Source organism: Danio aesculapii, chromosome 17, assembly GCF_903798145.1.
Source record: "Danio aesculapii chromosome 17, fDanAes4.1, whole genome shotgun sequence".
In the NCBI taxonomy this organism is placed as follows: Eukaryota; Metazoa; Chordata; class Actinopteri; order Cypriniformes; family Danionidae; genus Danio; species Danio aesculapii.
This window is the reverse complement of record NC_079451.1, coordinates 50,349,935-50,372,831: the sequence shown is the minus strand read 5'-3', so window position 1 is coordinate 50,372,831 and position 22,897 is coordinate 50,349,935. Positions and strand designations below refer to the sequence as shown.

The 22,897-nt window shown below is 35.2% G+C and overlaps 1 protein-coding gene across 1 annotated transcript; it reads right to left on the bottom strand.

Moving 5' to 3' along the window:
* Positions 1-2,542: 2,542 nt before the first annotated feature.
* LOC130244939 (psychosine receptor-like) lies at positions 2,543-11,953 on the bottom strand. The gene is made up of 2 exons (XM_056477527.1): positions 11,868-11,953; positions 2,543-3,887 (listed from the first exon to the last, which is right to left on the bottom strand). The coding sequence occupies exon 2, from the start codon at positions 3,875-3,877 to the stop codon at positions 2,858-2,860; it is 1,020 nt and encodes a 339-aa protein (XP_056333502.1). The 5' UTR covers positions 3,878-3,887; positions 11,868-11,953; the 3' UTR covers positions 2,543-2,857.
* Between the last annotated feature and the right edge of the window lie 10,944 nt (positions 11,954-22,897).

Here is a 22,897-nt window from a genome sequence, read left to right as displayed (position 1 = left end):
TTTTGTGCACAAGCAGAGGAAATTGGCACGCAAGCAAAAAGATTTGCATGCTCGTAGGCTATTACATAAATGCGAATGCGATCTTGTAATACTGCGCTCATTTGTCATTGAAATAACGCCACAGGTAGTTGGTAGATCTGTTTTTTTTCAGCTCCCACGGTATACCATATTACCGTATTACCGCCCAAGCCTAATACATGCATACAAATATACAAAAACAACATGAAAATGATATTACTAGCCAAAGAGATTATAAAGACCAAACAATTTTAGAATGAATAGTTATGTATAAAACAGTGCATGTGTGAACCTTGTCTTCGTCACTTTTTTCCACAAGTGGTTAGTTTGTATTCATGCTTATAGATGTCTGTCATGGTTTTTGTTTTGCCACTTCTTGAATAACAACATAGAAAAACATAAGCATAAATGCAATAAATCCCTTACTTACTCTCTCTCTATTACTATAAATATTTAAAACATTTCTATCAATATGGTTTGTTTATATTTTCAACATTTTTATATGAATAAATTCTGCTTTTATCAAAGTAACATTGCATTTTAGAAATACAAGAAAAAGTGTTATTTTTTATTTGTTATTTGATTACACAAAGAAATGCAGTTTTGGTGAGCATAAAATCTTTTTAAAATAATGTACATAAACCTTATGTGTGCATGCAAGCCTCTACAATGTGAGTAAATCACCTGCCACTAGGCCTGCACGATATTGGAAAAATCTGATATTGGGATCTTTAATTTTTCTGTGATTTAAATATTGCGATATGAATACAGTTTCACAAGATTTAGCAGCACTATTTTATGGGGTAATACTGTTTTTGTTTTCAAGTTCTGCTTTTCCTCAAAGTAATACATTGCATTTTAAAGTCTATTTAAAAGAAAATTGCTATTTTGTAAATAAATAAATGCAGTTTTGGTGAGCGTAAGAGACTTCTTTAAAAAAATAATGTACATTTACACACTTATGTGTGCATGCAACCCTCTACAATGTGAGTAAATCACTTGCCACCAAATTTTACTTCTTGTTAACCACTAGATAGTAAAATGTTAATTTCACTCTCTAATCAGTTTGATAGATGTTTCCAGATTATATTTTGTCACAGCACAGTGAGCAAACTTGATATTCTAGACACATTTTGACAGATTATCAATAATGACCAATAACGTGACGAGCATTTTTAAGTTATTACATTTAAAATGGCACATGGTTGATTGACTGATGTTTTGTTGAAACTTTAGTTTTTATTTAATAGGACAATAATATATCCAGTCTTTTTGTGGAGAGAAGCACACGCCCAAATAGTGCATATATATTCATGTGGCTAGTAAACTAAAACATTTACTAGTCATTGCCATGCTTTCCGTAGAGGGTTAGCATGTATGCTTAACATACATTCGCAGTAATAAAGGTACGGGAACTATCACTGGGACAGTCCAGTTTTTTTAAATGTACACAATTGTATTGAAGAGTTAATATCGATACCTCAAAGGTGTATATATAGTACAAAATGTACATAACATGCAGCTTTTGAGGTACTAATATGAACATCTTAGGTACAAATACACTCACCAGCCACTTTATTAGGTACACCTGTCCAACTGCTCGTTAATGCAAATTTCTAATCAGCCAATCACATGACAGCAAGTTAATGTATTTGGGCATGTAGACTAGGGCTGCGTCCAAACCTGCCCACTACTCAGTAGGTACTGCATTTGAATTTAAACGTACTACACGGCCGTTAGAAAAGTACGTTCTATAAAGTATTAATGGAATTCGGATGTACTCCATCCACCATTTTGTCATGGTCATGTGACCTACCTGTGTCAGTTGCGTCGCTTCACTCCCATTTATGAATTCTCTCGCTGAGCATCATGGGATAGCACAGCGTGCATGGGATGCGCACTTCAGAATCTTGCCGGAAGTAGTAAGTCATCCAGGTACTTCTCGCACACTGATTTTCGAATTCTATGAATTCGGACATAATACTCGGCTCGCATACTGATTTTAGCGTACTGTATAGTATGGAAGTATGTGGATTCCTACGCAGCCATGGTCAAGAGGATCTGCCGCAGTTCAAATCAAGCATTAGATTGTGGAGGAAAGGTGATTCAAGTGACTTAGCATGACGTGGCATGGTTGTTGGTGTCAGACGGGCTGGCCTTAAGTATTTCATCATAAAGCGTGAATCATCTCAGACTGGTTTCTTGAACATGACAATGAGTTCACTGTACTCAAATGGCCTCCACAGTCACTATAACTCAATCCAATAGAGCGCCTTTGGGATGTGGTGGAACGAGAGATTTGCATCATGGACGTGCAGCCGACAAATCTGCAGCAACTGTGTGATGCTATCATGTCAATATGGAGCAAAATCTCAGGAATATTTCCAGTAAGTTGTTGAATCTACGCCACGAAGGATTAAAGCAGTTCTGAAAACAAAAGAGCGTCCAACCCGGTATTGTTAAGGTGTACCTAATAAAGTGGCCATTAAGTTTATGTACCAGAGACTGGTCCCGTACCTGAGTGAATAATAAAAACGTTAATATAGGAAATAATATATGACCATATTGCTATCAAAGTATACGATGCATAACATATCATGCTAAAAATAGAGTTACTGTTACACATCATGTGATCAGAAAAGATTGTGCAAAATAATAAGGAAGAAGTGGGTGTAAAAGTGGAACCTCACATGCAGTTTTTCAGTAAGCATGAGCTACTGCATGTAAAAAATCTAACATACAGCTTCCCTTAATTTCATTCATTGTTTAGTTTCAGTCCTGTGAGGCACTTTAGCATATATGCATATCAGCTTGATTCATTCACATTGGAAATTCATGTTTAAATGGGACTTTTGTCATTGGAAAGCATAGCAGTTCCATTGATTTGTTGATTGTGCTGTACAGTTTCATTCTGTGTTTCTTTCCTGCAAGCTCTTCTGATGATTAATAACATACTGGAGGCACTGTCTTTACCTGTTCTGCTTGTGAAGCCGTACAAGAGTGGATCGGCCAGGCAGTTGAGCGTCGCCAAAAAAACACTGATCTTATATGCAAAGAAGAGCCAACTGGGATGTGGACAGCTATCCAGCAAAACCTTCAAAACCATCATGATGTGCACAGGCCCGAAACACAAGTACAGAGTCAATATAACACATATTAAAAGCTTAAACACATGCTGAAGCTCCATCGACCTGAGAGTTTGGTTGTTCTTGATATCCGAGCAAATCCTCCAATAGCAGAAACCCACCACCAATGCAGGAACGAGGAAACCGACTACAAAACGAGTCACGTTGACCCATTTTTGTTTATGTGACAAAGGAAATACATCCAAGCAGACTAAATATTCCTCATCGTAAACGCTGTTCGGGTCCACAGTGATCGCATTGAATACAAGAGTAAAAATCCAAGCAGTGACGCTCATCCTGACCGCAATCCGGCGCTTTCTAAATGAAGAAAACTTGAGCGGGTGAACGATGGCTAGGTAGCGATCCACTGCGATGCAGCTCAGAAGTATGATGCTCGTGTAGAAATTCGTAAAGAGCAAGAAAACACACACTGTGCATGCGGCTTCACTGTGAAGCCATTGGTCGTTGAGAGAAAACTCTATCCAAATGGGTAAACACATGATAAACAGGAGGTCAGAAAGGGCTAGGTTGAACAGATAAACGCCCAGCTCGTTCTTTTGTCGGATGAGCCGGTACGACACAAACAGAAAGAAGATGTTGGACGGGATGCCGATCAGGATTACAGCCAAGTGCAAGGCTACGAATATCTTCCTCTCCGGATGCGCAGACGGGTAGCAGTCGTTAGGGTCATCGCTCTGGCTGGAGGAGATTGTCAATGCATCTGTTACATTCATCTCAAGGGAGCTGGGTTATAGAAGAAGGGAAAATGGCATTATTTTGTTGTGGGATAATTAGGCATGGGCTGGTATAAGATTCTGACAGCATGATATCCTTGGATAAAAATATCATGGCTTCATGGTATTGTAATTACTGCTTTTAATATAAGGTTTTTTTTTAAATGTCTAGCTAAAAACAGCAACTTTTCCCCTATTTAACACAATATATTTTATTTTAAGAAACATTTTGGAACAGTGAACATGTCAGGCTAAATAATATAAATTATTAACTTCTGATGTCTTGTTTAGTTTCAATAACATGGATTTTTTTTAAACTTGGAAAGGTATTTTTGGAGACTTTTTCTGTGAATATAAAGTAAAAACACGGCACTGTTGAGCTCTACTGCATGCTTGGTGTATAAGCGAATTGTTTCATAGATGTTTGCTAAATCATGGGCTGACCTAGGGCTGGGCGATATTGCAAAAAAATGATCACAATCATTTTTTTCATATCAGTCAATATCGATAATTATCATGATAAATGTCAAATCTTTATATCTCTTAATTTTCTAGGCTTTTCAGCATGCCAGTCACTTTGTGCAGCTGATTTAACACATTTTGTGAAATGTTTTAGCTGTCTGACAAAATAACTAATAAACAAAAGAACAATCTTAATTCAGCATTTACTGTTCAAGTTTTCAACAACCAAAGACATAACCCTACAAGTTATTGGATATTATTGTTCAACATCAAAAAATAACAATAAAACAGGTTTGGAACAAGTAAAAGTGAGTTAATGGTCAATATTTTCAGTTTTGGATGAACTTTCCTTTTAATGGTAAGAATGGTGAATTTTGGGTGAAATATCCTTTAATATATATTTTATTTAGGGATGTTTCATTCAACCGGTTTCTGAGTTCTCTCATCCTTCAGACCAAGTTTATTCTTCCGAGGTAACCTAAAAATACTATCAGTGCTGCGAATAGCTTGTAAAGACTGTCCAGCTCATGCTGCTCAAACTGCGCTTCGTTAATGAATTAAACTGAAAGCGTGAAAACAGTTTAATGGATTGTTTTGGCGCTAAAGCATATACTAGAGCTGCATGATTAATCGATCAATGATTAATGAAAACGATCGCGATCTCGATTCGACTCCCTAGACGATCTTAATCCAGCATTTCTACGATTCTGTCAATCATATTTTTAAGTTCAGGAGAGAAGCAAAGGCGGCTGCATAAGTCTTCACATTGTTTTATATACGTTGATTAGCGACATGGACACCTCCAAATGGTGTTGAAAGAGTCACATACTGTATTTATGAGGTATAATTCACCCAAAAATGTCATTTCTGTCTTCATGTAATGATGTATTTGCATCCGTGAAAACACGCGTGACGTGAGCTGCTGACCGTGAGCTCTTACCACAGTGTAAAGATGCCGTTTTAAACAGTAAAGATGCAGTTTTAAACAGTAAAGATGCAGTTTTAAACTGTAAAGATGCCGTCTTAAATTGTAAAGATGCCGTCTTAAATTGTAAAGATGCCGTCTTAAATTGTAAAGATGCCGTCTTAAATTGTAAAGATGCAGTTTTAAACAGTAAAGATGCAGTTGTAAACAGTAAAGATGCAGTTTTAAACTGTAAAGATGCCATCTTAAATTTTAAAGATGCCGTTTTAAACAGTAAAGATGCTGTTTTAAACAGTAAAGATGCCGTTTTAAACAGTAAAGATGCCGTTTTAAACAGTAAAGATGCCGTTTTAAACTGTAAAGATGCCGTTTCAAACTGTAAAGATGCCGTTTCAAACTGTAAAGATGCCGTTTTAAACTGTAAAGATGCCGTCTTAAATTGTAAAGATGCCGTTTTAAACCGTAAAGATGCCGTCTTAAATTGTAAAGATGCCGTTTTAAACTGTAAAGATGCCGTCTTAAATTGTAAAGTTGCCGTTTTAAACAGTAAAGATGCCGTTTTAAACTGTAAAGATGCCGTTTTAAATTGTAAAGATGCCGTTTTAAACAGTAAAGATGCCGTTTTAAACAGTAAAGATGCCGTTTCAAACAGTAAAGATGCCGTTTCAAACAGTAAAGATGCCGTTTCAAACAGTAAAGATGCCGTTTTAAACTGTAAAGATGCCGTCTTAAACTGTAAAGATGCCGTCTTAAACTGTAAAGATGCCGTCTTAAACTGTAAAGATGCCGTCTTAAACTGTAAAGATGCCGTCTTAAACTGTAAAGATGCCGTCTTAAACTGTAAAGATGCCGTCTTAAACTGTAAAGATGCCGTCTTAAACTGTAAAGATGCCGTCTTAAACTGTAAAGATGCCGTCTTAAACTGTAAAGATGCCGTCTTAAACTGTAAAGATGCCGTTTTAAACTGTAAAGATGCCGTTTTAAACAGTGAAGATGCAGTCTTAAATTGTAAAGATGCCGTCTTAAATTGTAAAGATGCCGTCTTAAATTGTAAAGATGCCGTCTTAAATTGTAAAGATGCCGTCTTAAATTGTAAAGATGCTGTTTTAAACAGTAAAGATGCCGTTTTAAACCGTAAAGATGCCGTCTTAAATTGTAAAGATGCCGTTTTAAACTGTAAAGATGCCGTCTTAAATTGTAAAGTTGCCGTTTTAAACAGTAAAGATGCCGTTTTAAACAGTAAAGATGCCGTTTCAAACTGTAAAGATGCCGTTTTAAATTGTAAAGATGCCGTTTTAAACTGTAAAGATGCCGTTTTAAACAGTAAAGATGCCGTTTTAAACAGTAAAGATGCCGTTTCAAACAGTAAAGATGCCGTTTCAAACAGTAAAGATGCCGTTTCAAACAGTAAAGATGCCGTTTCAAACAGTAAAGATGCCGTCTTAAACTGTAAAGATGCCGTCTTAAACTGTAAAGATGCCGTCTTAAACTGTAAAGATGCCGTCTTAAACTGTAAAGATGCCGTCTTAAACTGTAAAGATGCAGTTTTAAACTGTAAAGATGCCGTTTTAAACAGTGAAGATGCAGTCTTAAATTGTAAAGATGCCGTCTTAAATTGTAAAGATGCCGTCTTAAATTGTAAAGATGCTGTTTTAAACAGTAAAGATGCCGTTTTAAACCGTAAAGATGCCGTCTTAAATTGTAAAGATGCCGTTTTAAACTGTAAAGATGCCGTCTTAAATTGTAAAGTTGCCGTTTTAAACAGTAAAGATGCCGTTTTAAACAGTAAAGATGCCGTTTCAAACTGTAAAGATGCCGTTTTAAACTGTAAAGATGCCGTTTTAAACTGTAAAGATGCCGTTTTAAACAGTAAAGATGCCGTTTTAAACAGTAAAGATGCCGTTTCAAACAGTAAAGATGCCGTTTCAAACAGTAAAGATGCCGTTTCAAACAGTAAAGATGCCGTTTCAAACAGTAAAGATGCCGTTTTAAACTGTAAAGATGCCGTCTTAAACTGTAAAGATGCCGTCTTAAACTGTAAAGATGCCGTCTTAAACTGTAAAGATGCCGTTTTAAACTGTAAAGATGCCGTTTTAAACAGTGAAGATGCCGTCTTAAATTGTAAAGATGCCGTCTTAAATTGTAAAGATGCCGTCTTAAATTGTAAAGATGCCGTCTTAAATTGTAAAGATGCCGTCTTAAATTGTAAAGATGCTGTTTTAAACAGTAAAGATGCCGTTTTAAACCATAAAGATGCCGTCTTAAATTGTAAAGATGCTGTTTTAAACAGTAAAGATGCCGTTTTAAACCATAAAGATGCCGTCTTAAATTGTAAAGATGCCGTTTTAAACTGTAAAGATTTCAACAGTAAAGATGCCGTTTTAAACTGTAAAGATGCCGTTTTAAACTGTAAAGATGCTGTTTTAGCTGTAAAGATGCTGTTTTAAATTATAAAGATGCTGTTCTAAATTGTAAAGATGCCATTTTACATTGTAAAGATGCCGTTTTAAAAAGTAAAAATTCTGTTTTAAAATGTAAAAATGCCGTTTTAAACTGTTAAGATGCTGTTTTAGCTGTAAAGATGCTGTTTTAAATTATAAAGATGCCGTTCTAAATTGTAAAGATGCCATTTTACATTGTAAAGATGCCGTTTTAAAAAGTAAAAATTCTGTTTTAAAATGTAAAAATGCCGTTTTAAACTGTTAAGATGCTGTTTTAAATTGTAGAACAGTAATCGCAATATCTTTTCATGCTGGACGGATGCTGAAAATAATTTTATAAAGCAATAAAAACAGACAATATCTCAAAATTATAATAATTACAAGAATAAAATGTGTAGATTATTTAATTAAGGAAAATGAGTTGATAACCATTTCTAAATGTGTACAAATATTTTGCAGCCAATTTAGATGTCATTTTGTCCTCCGAGTATTTAGATTAGTTTAAATAATTAATTATTTCATGTTTCTCTTGCTCTTGTGACTGTGCAATCAACGACAGCTTTAGAAAACGAAAGCAAAAGCCAAATTGCAGACATTTTAGTACATTTAGAAACCCTGGCCGGACGCAAAAAGGCGCATCTCTGTGGCTCTACAGTGCATGTGAGACTGGACAGTGTCTGTGGGTGTGTTGACCATTCTCGCGCACACAGAATGAGCAATACAAAACAGTAGAGAAGCTTTTCCACTACTTAATTGATCGCAGATTTTTGGTTATATTGTGATACAAAATAAAAGGATGGTAATAATAAAAAAATATGATATAATAATAATAATAATAATAATAATAATAATAAAAATAATAAAAATGTTACTAAATATATTTGGGGGGCTGTTATTATATCTAACCCACCCAGCCCCGCCCAAGTAAAGTCTATGTGTGGGAAGCACAGATATGTGTGTGAATATGTGTATACCTAGGTCAAAATTATTTGCCCTTCAGTGAATTGTTTTTTCTTTTCCAAATATTTCCCAAATGTTGTTTAACAGAGCAATGACATTATTATTTAATTATTATTATTTATTGACATAATTATATTCTGTATATAATATTTTTCTTCTGGAGAAAGTCTTATGTTTTATTTTGGCTAGAATAAAAGCAGTTTTTAATTTATTTAAAACATTTTAAGGTCATTATTATTAGCCCCCTTAAGCAATATTTGACTTTACAGGGTTTCCGCAGGGTCTTAAAAGGTCTTAAGTTTAAAATGTAAAAATTGAAATTTTAGGCCTTAAAATGTCTTAAATTCACTGTTCTTGGTTAAAATTAAATATTTTTGCACAGGTCTTATTTTCCCAATGTACATGTAACGCTACATCTAATGCTCATTTAAATTTTGAATGTTGTTGCTTGGTTTTCGTAGTGTTGTATAGGGCTGCACGATTTTGGCAAAAATGTGAGTAACGATTTCTTTTGCTTAAAATCAAGACCACGATTCTTTCTCACGATTCTGTAAATGTAAAATAAAGGTTAATATGATTAGCCTATTATTATTGTTCATTCTCAAACATGGTAAAACAACAATAATAATATCAGGCCTGTGTAGGTCTACTGTTGCTTAAAATGCTAAATTTTGTATTATGGTGGACTTGAACAGACTTTCAAAATGTCCTGTTTGTTAATTCACAGTAAAATGATGAAATCAGATTATATTATATTATATTCATATTTCTGAAGTTGATTTATTATGTTTAAGACATGTGCTTGTCATCTGTCATGGACAACATTATTAGACTATTATATTCCATTATATATAGGCTAAGGTTGTTATACTGACACATTAAACATTTATTTTCATGCACAACACTTTGTGTTCGCTATGAAAGAAAAAACATATCAAATGCTTGTCGTAATCATAACTCTAAAATGCGATATGATCATTTAAATGATGTGTGCACAGGTTTCACTTTCACTTTCTAGTGCGGCTCATGGCTGCTGTCACTGTGAGAAATACACATATACATGCAAATCAAACCTCCCGCACGGCCCTCAAACAATCGCTCTGTGCAATAAACTGATTGTTATTTACAACTTTATTTCCTGTTATTCACAGCATATGCAGGTTGTGTTCACTAAAGTAGGCGTCATTTGCGTGCACGTGCGTGTTCTCGGCAGTAAACAAACAGTGCGTCAGCTCACGTGTGATTTTTGCGACCGTGAATACATCATTAAATGAAGACATAAGTGACATTTTGGGTGAATTCTACCTTATAAATACAGTATGTGACTCTTTTAACACCATTTGAAGGTGTCAATGTTGCTGTGAAGACTTGTGCGACCGCCTTTTCTTCTCTCATGACTTTGAAAATCCAATTGGCTGAATAGTAGAAAAAGCTGAATTAGGATCATGTGTAGGGTTGAATCGAGATCGTCATCTTTTTCGATTAATCGTGCAGCGCTAGTGTTGTTCTTTATTTCACTAGTCTAAATGTAATTTGCGATAATACAACTACAAACGAGACCAACATGCAATAGCCAATCAGCTTTCTGTTATTGAACTCTGCACGCGGCGAATGTGACGTTATCGCTGTGTTTGCGGAGGTTTGCTTTGGGTGCGCGCGACATGATTTCGGCTGGTGGAGATCATGAAATTTTTTGAGACTCAGGCGAACAGTTCGAGTGGCGCCGCGTTTGATTTGAGTATGAAACACTTTGAAGAGATTTTGTCTGAAACAGGTACGACTGTACACCTCTTTATGATCCACATGACAAAAGTGGAGACCCAGGTGGTTTTAATATTACAGAATATGTTTTTCCACCATTCATAGGTTTTACACTGATTATATTACAATTTTGAATTTAAAACTATTTAATAGTTACAAAACTATAATTAAGGAACAAATAATTTCTTTGATAACTGAATATTTGAACCTATCGGTTTACTATATACTAATGCCCAATTTCTAGGCTTTATTGATGATAATGGTCAGGAACGTTAGACTATTATTGCCTTTTTAGCTTTAAGTAGAGGACAGAAACTAGCCAGACAATAATATGTGAATTGTTGAGTGGGCCAAAAAAAAAAAAAAATATATATATATATATATATATATATGTATATATATATTGTAAGTGTACTTTATTTTGTTTGTTTGTTGCTTTTATTATTGCCATAATAAAAAATATAATTGTAGAGCAACCCATGTTCTGTTGCCATTAATATTTAACTTTAATAGGTAGAACTTTTCGAGATATCCAAGTGATGCATCAAAGTTTGATTTAAAAAAATCTTGAATGGTTATAAAACTCTTTATAATCATTATAATAAATTATAAAAATGATAAACTATTAGTTTAAAAATCTTCAATGATATTAATGATATGACGTAGTTCTGGAAGCTTTCTACTTCTCTGTTTATCCGTCTGATTTTACTGTCTGTTTCTTTTGACCGCCTCTTGTCATTTTAAAAGAATATGTCAATGGCGTCAAGTATAAAAGCCTCGTCTGTTTTATGAGGTGCGCGATGCGGCACCAGGCGAAAGTATAAATCAGCCTTAAGATATTTGTTTGTTTGTTTTTTTTGCAGTTCAATGATGTCTAACCTGTCTTTATTACTCTTCAATTTGAATACATTTTTTTGACCACTAATTTTGTGATTTAGCATTTTATCTTTTTGTGTATGTGTGCTTTTGATATTGTGATATAGGTCTTAAATTTAATACTTAATGGTCTTAAAGTCTTAAATTTGATGTTTTGATATCTGCAGAAACCCTGTTTGAATTGTCTACAGAACAAACCACTGGTATACAATGACTTGCCTAATTCTCCTAACTTGCCTAATTAACCTAGTTAAGCCTTTAAATGTCACTTTAAGCTGAACACTAGTATCTTGAAGAATATCTAGTCTAATATTATGTGCTGTCATCATGGCTAAGAAAAAAGAAAACAGTTATTAGAAATGAGTTATTATGTGTAGAAATGTGTTGAAAAAATCTTTCCATTAAACAGAAGCAGATTTATTTACAAACCCATAATGCTGATCTCAAAACAGCACTCGTAGTTGAGTCATTAGAAATCAACCATTCAGACTATTGTAAATGAAGCTCATTTACCGGTTTATGAAAAGCCATGTGCTCAGGAATTAATATTAAATCGACAACTCACCATAAGTGTGTCGATTCAGAAGTCTGTTTTTAACCAAATGTTGAAATATAACAGGAGATTTACGGAGGTAAATGAAGGAACTGCACATTGCAATGATGTCTTTCACATAGAGAGGAAGCAAAAGTAGCGGGCTTCACTTCCTTGTTTGTGCTGAAACCACACTTTACTCTTGAAGTGGTTTCACATCTCACTGCCTTTCCAGAACACGGTAATCACACAAGTTTAAATGTTTAGTCTTTAACAAGTCTTTTTATCATAAAGGAAGTGACTCATTTCTGTTATTTTTGAATGAATGATGTTTTTAAATAATAATGAAGATAAGTCAGCTCTCAAGTTAACAAAGATGTCTGTGGATTAAAAAAGTAGCATGAAATTAAATCATCATTAATTAAAAAACAAAAATCAAGTATTAGCATTTCTAATTTTAATCTGCTGTTAAGTTTAAAGGGCCATAAAACACCTCTCTTGTGGTTCAGGTCTACCTCCGAATTAAAAAAAAAAATGCTCCATGATGGGCGTGGAGCGCTGTGAGCAGAGGGAGGAGTGGGCGTGGCCAGCAGAGCAGGGGAGAAAGAGCAGAGCAAACAGCTGTTGTCAGCTGGCTCCTAAAATGTGACAAAAACTGTGAGGAGACGCATGATTTTATAGTTTGCAAAGAAATAAACAGTAATTTTCTGCCCTGCTACATTTGTTATTCGTAATTTCATATACACATAACCACACTTTGTTCTATCATTATAAAGATAGTCATATTTATATAAACACTATAAATGAGGAGGACTTCTCTCCTCCTCAATCCCCGGGTCTGAATGCAGACACAGTGGATAGCAGTGCAACAGGTCTCTTTCCCTGTCTATTTCAACCATGAGCCCTGCCGGTAATCTGGAGGATTTTTATTTCTGGAGGAACAAAATCCGCCATTTTCCAATTCTCATTCAGCTTTCCTGACAAAAATGCTTGCTGCAAACCAACAGCTTTGCTGTATCGGGCCTGACAGGATCGCTGAGAAAAACATGCATCAAACCCCGTGAATCATGGAAACAAACACATTCGACCCTTCATGAACGGCTAAATACTGCAGACATGGTCTCACCCGGTCATTGGGTCTCACAACTTGGCAGGTCTGCCTATCCTTCAGAAAGCACGTGCTGTCATGAATAATTAAGAAGCTGGCTCTTCTTATAGGATAAGAAAGCTCGGCTATGAATAATAATGAGAAACTGACGTGTCATCACTCCACTAGCAGATTCGCCATACGTCACAGATTTTAATCCTGCCCCAAAAATTATTTTAAACCCGGAAGATGAAATTAGCTGACAAAAGCTCAAAATTATCTAGTGATCCCCACAATTAAGCTGACAGGTGCTAATGTTGTCTTAACTGATGCTCCACACACACAAATCTGTGAAAAAAAGTACTTTTGGGTGTCTTGAACCTTTAAGTAAAATAACAAATAAAAAATGTGACTAGTCTCCGTTCTTCCTGCTTTGGCCGGCCAGTGGGTGGGACTAGGAGACTCATCTGCCGAATTTTGAACACCTGTTGAAAATAATAAAGCACTGGCAATGTTGGCATGTTGTTGTCGCTTTCTCTGTTATTTTGGTCTTGTTTTGTTTCATTTGTTTCTAGCTTTAGTTTTGGTTAACAGTTGATTTTTGGTTGCTCAAACGTTCAAGGAGACATTGCAGCCGTTGTATCAATAGACTCAGATGCATTTTCTGAAAGTTCCGACACAAAATTTCCACGATCAATTAACTCTGCATTTATCAATAATTTAACGTTATCTTTGACACGTTTATCTTGACTTAGCAAATTAATATCGTAGCGACTTGCAACTTCTATCAGCTGATCTTTAGTCAAATCATTTAACAAATCCGCAGCCAGCACTAACAAATGTTTCAGCTTTCTAGGCCCTTGAAACAACAAATGTAAGGCAGGCTATAGGCTACCAAATATCCAAAATAAAATATTTGAGGAGAGAAAAACTGGAATAAACAGTTCCCTCTAACTAAATTTTAAAGCCAACTAAACTCAACCCCAGTCGTCATACTATTACTTGCAGCGGGTTCTTTATACACTGTAAACAAACATTTGCAACAGTGACCAATTGACACGTCACCGCTGCAAAACACAGATGTGTACCAGAGACAACTGCTCCAGCCGCTTTCACCATATAAAAATAACAAACTAAAATAAAAAATATATTAAAGCAAACAAAGGACACCTCGCTAAAGCATATTCCAAAACGAATCTCTCCCTAAATGCACCCAGACTTACCCGAATCCATGGCCATGCTCCCGTCAAACAAAATGAATCAAGCCCTAATAATAATAATAATAATAATAATAATAATAATAATACATTTATTATCTATAAAAAAGAAATGCAAAATAAACAATTATAAAAAAAATATAAATAAATAATTATAATAAATAATTAAAATAAATAATAAAACAATGAACTGTCAAATTGCAGTAGCTAAAATATTATAATTCAAATAAATTCTGTGAAAAGGCAAAGACTAAAGAAGGACCTTTCACAGAAAAGTCAAACACCTTGTGACTGAAGTCTGTCCAGTTTTTTTGTGACTGTTGTTCAAAAAAGAACAACATTGATCCTTGTTTTAGGGGATAATTCACCTAAAAATAAAAATATTCTGCAGCCACGGCCACCATGAAAACATTTGCTGCTACAAACCTAATCAGAACTGTCAGTCAGATGAGCATTAAATCAAAATATGCACCTCCATCTGAATACAGTTTATATCAATTGAATTCAATGTAAGTTTATTTGTGTAACGCTTTTCAAAATAATTCAGGTTCCAAAGCAGCTTCACAAAACACATCCTTACATTAAAGTTGTGTGTGTGTGTGTGTGTGTGTGTGTGTGGGGGGGGTATTACAGTTGAAGTCAGAATTATTAAACCCCCTGAATTATTAGCCCTCTTGTAATTTTTTTTACCCAATTTCTGTTTTACCTAGTTTCTGTTTCTGTTTTAATAACTCATTTCTAATAACTGATTTATTTTATCTTTGCCATGATGACAGTAAATAATTTTAGACTAGATATTCTTCAAGATATTCTTCTATACAGCTTAAAGTGACATTTAAAGGCTTCACTAGGTTAATTAGGTTAACTAGGCAGGATAGGGTAAGTAGGCAAGTTATTGTATAACAATGGTTTGTTCTGTAGACTATCGAATAAAATAAATATAGCTTAAAAGGGCTAATAATATTGACCTTAAAATGTTTTTTAAAAAATTAAAAACTGCTTTTATTCTAGCTGGAATAAAACGAATAAGACTTTCTCCAGAAGAAAAAATATTATCAGACATACTGTGAAAATGTCCTTTCTATGTTAAACAATATTTGAAAAATATTTTTAAAAGAAAAAAAGTTCAAAGGGGGTTTAATAATTCTGATTTCAACAGATTTTATATAATAAACATTGTTAACTTGTAAAGCATATGGTGTCAGAGTAACATTAGAAGGTTTTCTGATGACGCATTATCTGTGTTCACACATGCAGCTTGTTAGCTGATCTTGATAAAACACTGAGAACTCTGATGTTGAACCATCAACGTGTGGTGCACGTCATTTTGCTGTAAAATATCCTTTATTGCTATTATTATTTGAAGATTATTATGTTTTTCAAGAACTGGACTGAAGAAACTTGGGGTTTACTTGAATAAATAATAATAAGGCAAGGCATCTATTTCTATAGCACATTATAAACACAATGGGAATTAAAAGTGCTTTACATAAACAAGAATAAAAGACATAAAATAGGAAATAAAAACAGCAAAAAATAAAAAAAAAGATTTAAAACGGAATAAAATGTGTTAATAGAGGTTTTAAAAGAATAAAAAAGAAAAGAGAGACATAGGATTTTTGTTATTATTAGATCCCATTACTGAGTATTAATATAATTATCAGGCTTTTAATGAATGTTTATTTCCAGAACCTTTACTTTCTCTGTTCTTCAGTGGTGGAAAGATTTTATTGAGCCTCTATAACATCACACATCTTTTTAATCAAGGTTTATTTGCTAAATAGTAACTGTATTATATTTTTTATACCACAGTTGTATTATTAAGAACACTTAAACTCATGTGTAAATAAGCATTTCATTCATGATTAATTTAATCGATCACATTAAAATAACGAGTGGTTAATTTGACTTACACTTTTGGTGCTTAATTATTATTATTTTTTTCTGCATCCATTTATAGTCAGTATTGAGTTGTTTTGAACTGAACTTCTGTCTCTGAGCAGCTCATGAAATCTTTCTGCACAAATTCCTAGAAGTCTGATGAACTGCAGATGTCCAAGTGTTATCATAGCATGTGGAAAGTTTAGACATTAATGGGTTTAGACCAGATAACCGAAGCATCCTCTCAGATTTGACGTGTTATGTGAAATGTAGTTTACATGAAGAATTGGACTGTAAATTGTGTAAGATCTGCATGCATTCCATGTATACCTTTTTAAATGTATGAATGCATATATTATATATTTTATGAGCTTAGAAAATGTTATGTCAGCTGTTTGAGATGGGAGATGATTTGTTTTGCTCATTTAGATTGTTGTCTTTTTTTACTTTGTGATTTGTGTTTGATTATGAGGAATATTCCATAGAAAAGCATTCTGGCATTATAGATTAATTTGAGTTAGTAATTTTTCCAGTGAGGTAATAGAAATGTAGATCAGATGTTTGGTTTAGCACAACAGTATTTGTTTATACGCTCACCGGCCACTTTATACTCACCGGCCACTTTATTAGGTACATCTGTCCAACTGCTCGTTACATTTCTAATCAGCCAATCACATATGGCAGCAACTCTATACATTTAGGCATGTAGACATGGTCAAGACGATTTGCTGCAGTTCAAAGCGAGCACCAGAATAGGGAAGAAAGGTGATTTAAGTGACTTTGAACGTGGCATGGTTGTTGGTGCCAGACGGGCTGGTCTGAGTATTTCAGAAACTGCTGATCTACTGGGATTTTCACGCACAACCATCTCTAGGGTTTACAGACAATGGTCTGAAAAAAGAGGAAATATCCAGTGAGTGGAAGTTCTGTGGGCGCAAATGCCTTGTTGATGCCAGAGGTCAGAGGAGAATGGCCAGACTGGTTCCAGCTGATAGAAAGGCAACAGTAACTCAAATAAGCACTCGTTACAACCGAGGTCTGCAGAACAGCATCTCTGAACACACAACACGTCCAACCTTGAGGCAGATGGGATACAGCAGCAGAAGACCACACCGGGTGCCGCTCCTGTCAGCTAAGAACAGGAAACTGAGGCTACAATTCACACAGGCTCACCAAAACTGGACAAAATAAGATGCGTTGGGGAAACGTTGCCTGGTCTGAGTCTCCATTTCTGCTGCCACATTCAGATGGTCGGGTCAGAATGTGGCGTCAACAACATAAAAGCATGGATCCATCCTGCCTTATATCAGTGGTTCAGGCTGGTGGTGGTGGTGTAATGGTGTGGGGGATATTTTCTTGGCACACTTTGGGCACATTAGAACCAATTGAGCCTCGTATCAACACCACAGCCTACCTGAGTATTGTTGCTGATCATGTCCATCCCTTTATGACCAGAGTGTAGCTATCCTCTAATGCCTACTTCCAGCACGATAACACACCATGTCCTAAAGCCCGAATCATCTCAGACTGGTTTCTTGAACATGACAATGAGTTCACTGTACTCAAATGGCCTCCACACTCACCAGATCTCAATTCAATAGAGCACCTTTGGGATTGCAGTTGCAAGTTTGCTTTCATTCCGTAGGACTCATTGGTTAAATCAACTTGACATGCTTAATTGAAAAACGTATTATTAGGTCCACACAGAATCTGTGAGAGTGGCTTTGTTTACCAAGCAAGTGGATCTAATTGGATTTGTGTTGTAAACCATAAACAAAAGTTAAATATTTGTAAGTTTTTATTTACTTTTGCACTGAAATAATAACAAATGTTCTGTCTGGCCCTACATGTTATATACAAATCTCTCCAGCCCCTGTGTTAATATACATCATAATGTAAAGGAAACAGTCTGCCATTTTTGTTTTTATTATGATGAACATGATGATATTCAGATTTAAACAGATCCAGGGGGAAGTAAAAGCCAGAGCGGGGGCTCATTTGTCAGAATAGGCCAGTTTATGTTTATATTTGAAAGCGTTTCTTCACCATATTTGGTTTAGTAATGGCATGACCTCAGCAGCAGCGGTATGAGAGTAGTTTAAATGACTGAATTTACTAACACAAGCACAAGAAGGTCCTGTTTACAACACAGGGTGTTCAAAACCATGTTTTCAATGCAGTTTGGCCATTTGTGTAAAACTGAGAGAAGACAAAGTGGACAGCTTTAGACAAAATGGTTAATGCTTAACGTTCATGGTAAACCACCAGTACATTTTACCCTGAATTTTTAAGAGAATGCAGAGTAGGGAATTAGGTGATAGCTAAGACTCATTTATGACATTACTATTCCATGATATTACCAGCATTAAATTTAAATTAAATCACTTCACTTGTGCTACATGCAAGAGAAGAGAATGTTTTGTTGCATTTTCAGATGACAAATCCACTAGAGGGTGCTGCTTACATTTTTTAAATCAGAGATGCTTTACTTTGGGTACATTTTGTTAAGTTTCAGATGATAAATCCACTAGAGCGCGCTGTCTACATGTCTTTGAATGTGAAATCTTTTACTTTGGGTACTTTTTGCTGTATGTTTCAGATGATAAATCCACTAGAGGGCGCTGTCTACATTTTTTGTAAATGTGAAATACTTTACTTTGGGTACATTTTGCTGTATGTTTCAGATGATAAATCCACTAGAGGGCGCTGTCTACATTTTTGTGAATGTGAAATACTTTACTTTGGGTACATTTTGCTGTATGTTTCAGATGATAAATCCACTAGAGGGCGCTGTCTACATTTCTTTGAATCTGAAATACTTTGGGTACTTTTTGCTGTATGTTTCAGATGATAAATCCACTAGAGGGCGCTGTCTACATTTTTGTAAATGTGAAATACTTTACTTTGGGTACATTTTGCTGTGTTTCAGATGATAAATCCACTAGAGGGCGCTGTCTACATTTTTGTAAATGTGAAATACTTTACTTTGGGTACATTTTGCTGTGTTTCAGATGATAAATCCACTAGAGCGCGCTGTCTACATGTCTTTGAATGTGAAATCCTTTACTTTGGGTACTTTTTGCTGTATGTTTCAGATGATAAATCCACTAGTGAGCGCTGTCTACATGTCTTTGAATGTGAAATTCTTTACTTTGGGTACTTTTTGCTGTATGTTTCAGATGATAAATCCACTAGAGGGCGCTGTCTACATTTTTGTGAATGTGAAATACTTTACTTTGGGTACATTTTGCTGTATGTTTCAGATGATAAATCCACTAGAGGGCGCTGTCTACATTTCTTTGAATCTGAAATACTTTGGGTACTTTTTGCTGTATGTTTTAGATGATAAATCCACTAGAGGGCGCTGTCTATATTTTTGCGAGTCTAAAATGCGTTACTTTGTTAACATTTTGTTGTGTTTTAGATGATAAATCCACTAGAGGGCGCTGTCTATATTTTTGCAAGTCTGAAATGCGTTACTTTGGAAACATTTTGCTGTGTTTCAGATGATAAATCCACTAGTGGGCGCTGTCTACATTTTTGTGAATGTGAAATACTTTGGGTACTTTTTGCTGTATGTTTTAGATGATGAATCCACTAGAGGGCGCTGTCTACATTTTTGTGAATGTGAAATACTTTACTTTGGGTACATTTTGCTGTATGTTTCAGATGATAAATCCACTAGAGGGCGCTGTCTACATTTTTGTGAATGTGAAATACTTTACTTTGGGTACTTTTTGCTGTATGTTTCAGATGATAAATCCACTAGAGCGCGCTGTCTACATGTCTTTGAATGTGAAATCCTTTACTTTGGGTACTTTTTGCTGTATGTTTTAGATGATAAATCCACTAGAGGGCGCTGTCTACATTTCTTTGAATCTGAAATACTTTGGGTACTTTTTGCTGTATGTTTCAGATGATAAATCCACTAGAGGGCGCTGTCTACATTTTTGTGAATGTGAAATACTTTGGGTACTTTTTGCTGTGTTTCAGATGATAAATCCACTAGAGGGCGCTGTCTACATTTTTGTGAATGTGAAATACTTTGGGTACTTTTTGCTGTATGTTTTAGATGATAAATCCACTAGAGGGCGCTGTCTACATTTCTTTGAATCTGAAATAATTTGGGTACATTTTGCTGTATGTTTCAGATGATAAATCCACTAGAGGGCGCTGTCTACATTTTTGTGAATGTGAAATACTTTACTTGGGGTACTTTTTGCTGTGTTTCAGATGATAAATCCACTAGAGCGCGCTGTCTACATGTCTTTGAATGTGAAATCCTTTACTTTGGGTACTTTTTGCTGTATGTTTCAGATGATAAATCCACTAGTGAGCGCTGTCTACATGTCTTTGAATGTGAAATTCTTTACTTTGGGTACTTTTTGCTGTATGTTTCAGATGATAAATCCACTAGAGGGCGCTGTCTACATTTTTGTGAATGTGAAATACTTTACTTTGGGTACATTTTGCTGTATGTTTCAGATGATAAATCCACTAGAGGGCGCTGTCTACATTTCTTTGAATCTGAAATACTTTGGGTACTTTTTGCTGTATGTTTTAGATGATAAATCCACTAGAGGGCGCTGTCTATATTTTTGCGAGTCTAAAATGCGTTACTTTGTTAACATTTTGTTGTGTTTTAGATGATAAATCCACTAGAGGGCGCTGTCTACATTTTTGTAAATGTGAAATACTTTACTTTGGGTACATTTTGCTGTGTTTCAGATGATAAATCCACTAGTGGGCGCTGTCTACATTTTTGTGAATGTGAAATACTTTGGGTACTTTTTGCTGTATGTTTTAGATGATGAATCCACTAGAGGGCGCTGTCTACATTTTTGTGAATGTGAAATACTTTACTTTGGGTACATTTTGCTGTGTTTCAGATGAGAAATCCACTAGAGGGCGCTGTCTACATTTTTGTGAATGTGAAATACTTTACTTTGGGTACTTTTTGCTGTATGTTTCAGATGATAAATCCACTAGAGCGCGCTGTCTACATGTCTTTGAATGTGAAATCCTTTACTTTGGGTACTTTTTGCTGTATGTTTTAGATGATAAATCCACTAGAGGGCGCTGTCTACATTTCTTTGAATCTGAAATACTTTGGGTACTTTTTGCTGTATGTTTCAGATGATAAATCCACTAGAGGGCGCTGTCTACATTTTTGTGAATGTGAAATACTTTGGGTACTTTTTGCTGTGTTTCAGATGATAAATCCACTAGAGGGCGCTGTCTACATTTTTGTGAATGTGAAATACTTTGGGTACTTTTTGCTGTATGTTTTAGATGATAAATCCACTAGAGGGCGCTGTCTACATTTCTTTGAATCTGAAATAATTTGGGTACATTTTGCTGTATGTTTCAGATGATAAATCCACTAGAGGGCGCTGTCTACATTTTTGTGAATGTGAAATACTTTACTTGGGGTACTTTTTGCTGTATGTTTCAGATGATTAATCCACTAGATTGTGCTCTGTACACTTTTGTGAATCTGAAAAATGTTTCCTTGGGTACATTTTCCTGTACGTTTCAGATGGCAGTCCACTAGAGGGCGCTGCTTACATTTTTTTTTTAAATCTGAAATGCATTACTTGGGGTATGTTTTGTTGTATGTGGCAGATACACATCCTTCTTGAACTCATCCAGGAGAAGATACTTGCATATCACATAACAAACCACTGAGCTAAACCCTTCCTTAAACCAAACCTGTAGTGTTTTCAAAAGCAAATGTAAGAGAAAGTGCTCTGCAACCACACTAGAAGAGTTGTCTATGTGGAGATAGATATGTCACACAATAATATTCATTACAAGTCATAGGCAGCATTAAGTTGTTTGCGATTTATTTGGTGTTGTGCGAAGATCTGTATGAAAAGTCATTTGTTGATAATATATTCCTGTAAATATCATTAGTGTGAAAAGGAAGAAACGTTTTTGGCATCATACTGTTACACAACGTTATTTTAACCTAGAAACAGCAGTCAAACATTTAAGTACTTTTTGCAGTTTCACAAAATTGTAGACTGAAGCATAGATTGATGAGCTTATGTTGAAAAAATACCTGTATCTTCCCTTTGCCCTTGTTAACACTGCTGTTCTTGGTTACATGTTTTTTGTGAACGTGTGTGAACGTTTCTATTTTAATGTTGTGTGTGCACAAGTGTAAAGCTGCTCATCTCTTAGTGCCCTTCGTTCACATTTAAAGAGATGATTTGAAGAAGTGCATCTGCTTGGCTCTCTTCAGCAGCTTCCTCTAACAGCATCTTCCTGTTTATGCTTCAAGCTCTACCTATAAACCTCAAGTAACGGCAACATTTAAACAAGTGTTTGTTGAAAAAAAATATATTTATAATTGCTGAAAGGTATTGCAGTAAATACTTTTAGATGTAAATATGTCAAACTTTTATATATGTAAACATTTTTCTTGATGCGTTTGTGCAAAACCAAAGGTGTGTTAAACTAATTCAGCATTTGAGTGTTAACAGTGATAAATTAAACCAGCAAATCTGAACATGCCAATCTGTTCCGAAACCAAGTGAGCTGCAGAGACAGTGAAGCGTTATGTGTGTGCTGCCAATAAGACAAGTGTTCCAGAAAATAAACACATCAACTTTGGCCAAATCTGTTGAATGTGTCCTTGTTGGGGAAAAAAAGCGCAGAATAATTCAAGATGCTTTGTGATCTATAAATATCTTTATATATACAAAAAAGCAAATCATATTTTTGAAATCATTCAAAATGATTATTTAACGTAATGTAACGTAATGTAAATATGTTAAATCCACCTCTCTGGTTATGGCAACATTTAATTTTTTTGCACCACTTGCGGTAAGTGCTGCAGCGTTGTAAGATAAACAAGAAAGGGCATCCTGTGT

Coding starts and splice junctions, on each gene's coding strand:
- LOC130244939 (XM_056477527.1), bottom strand. CDS start 3,877: ATGAATGTAACAGATGCATTGACAATCTCCTCCAGCCAGAGCGATGAC.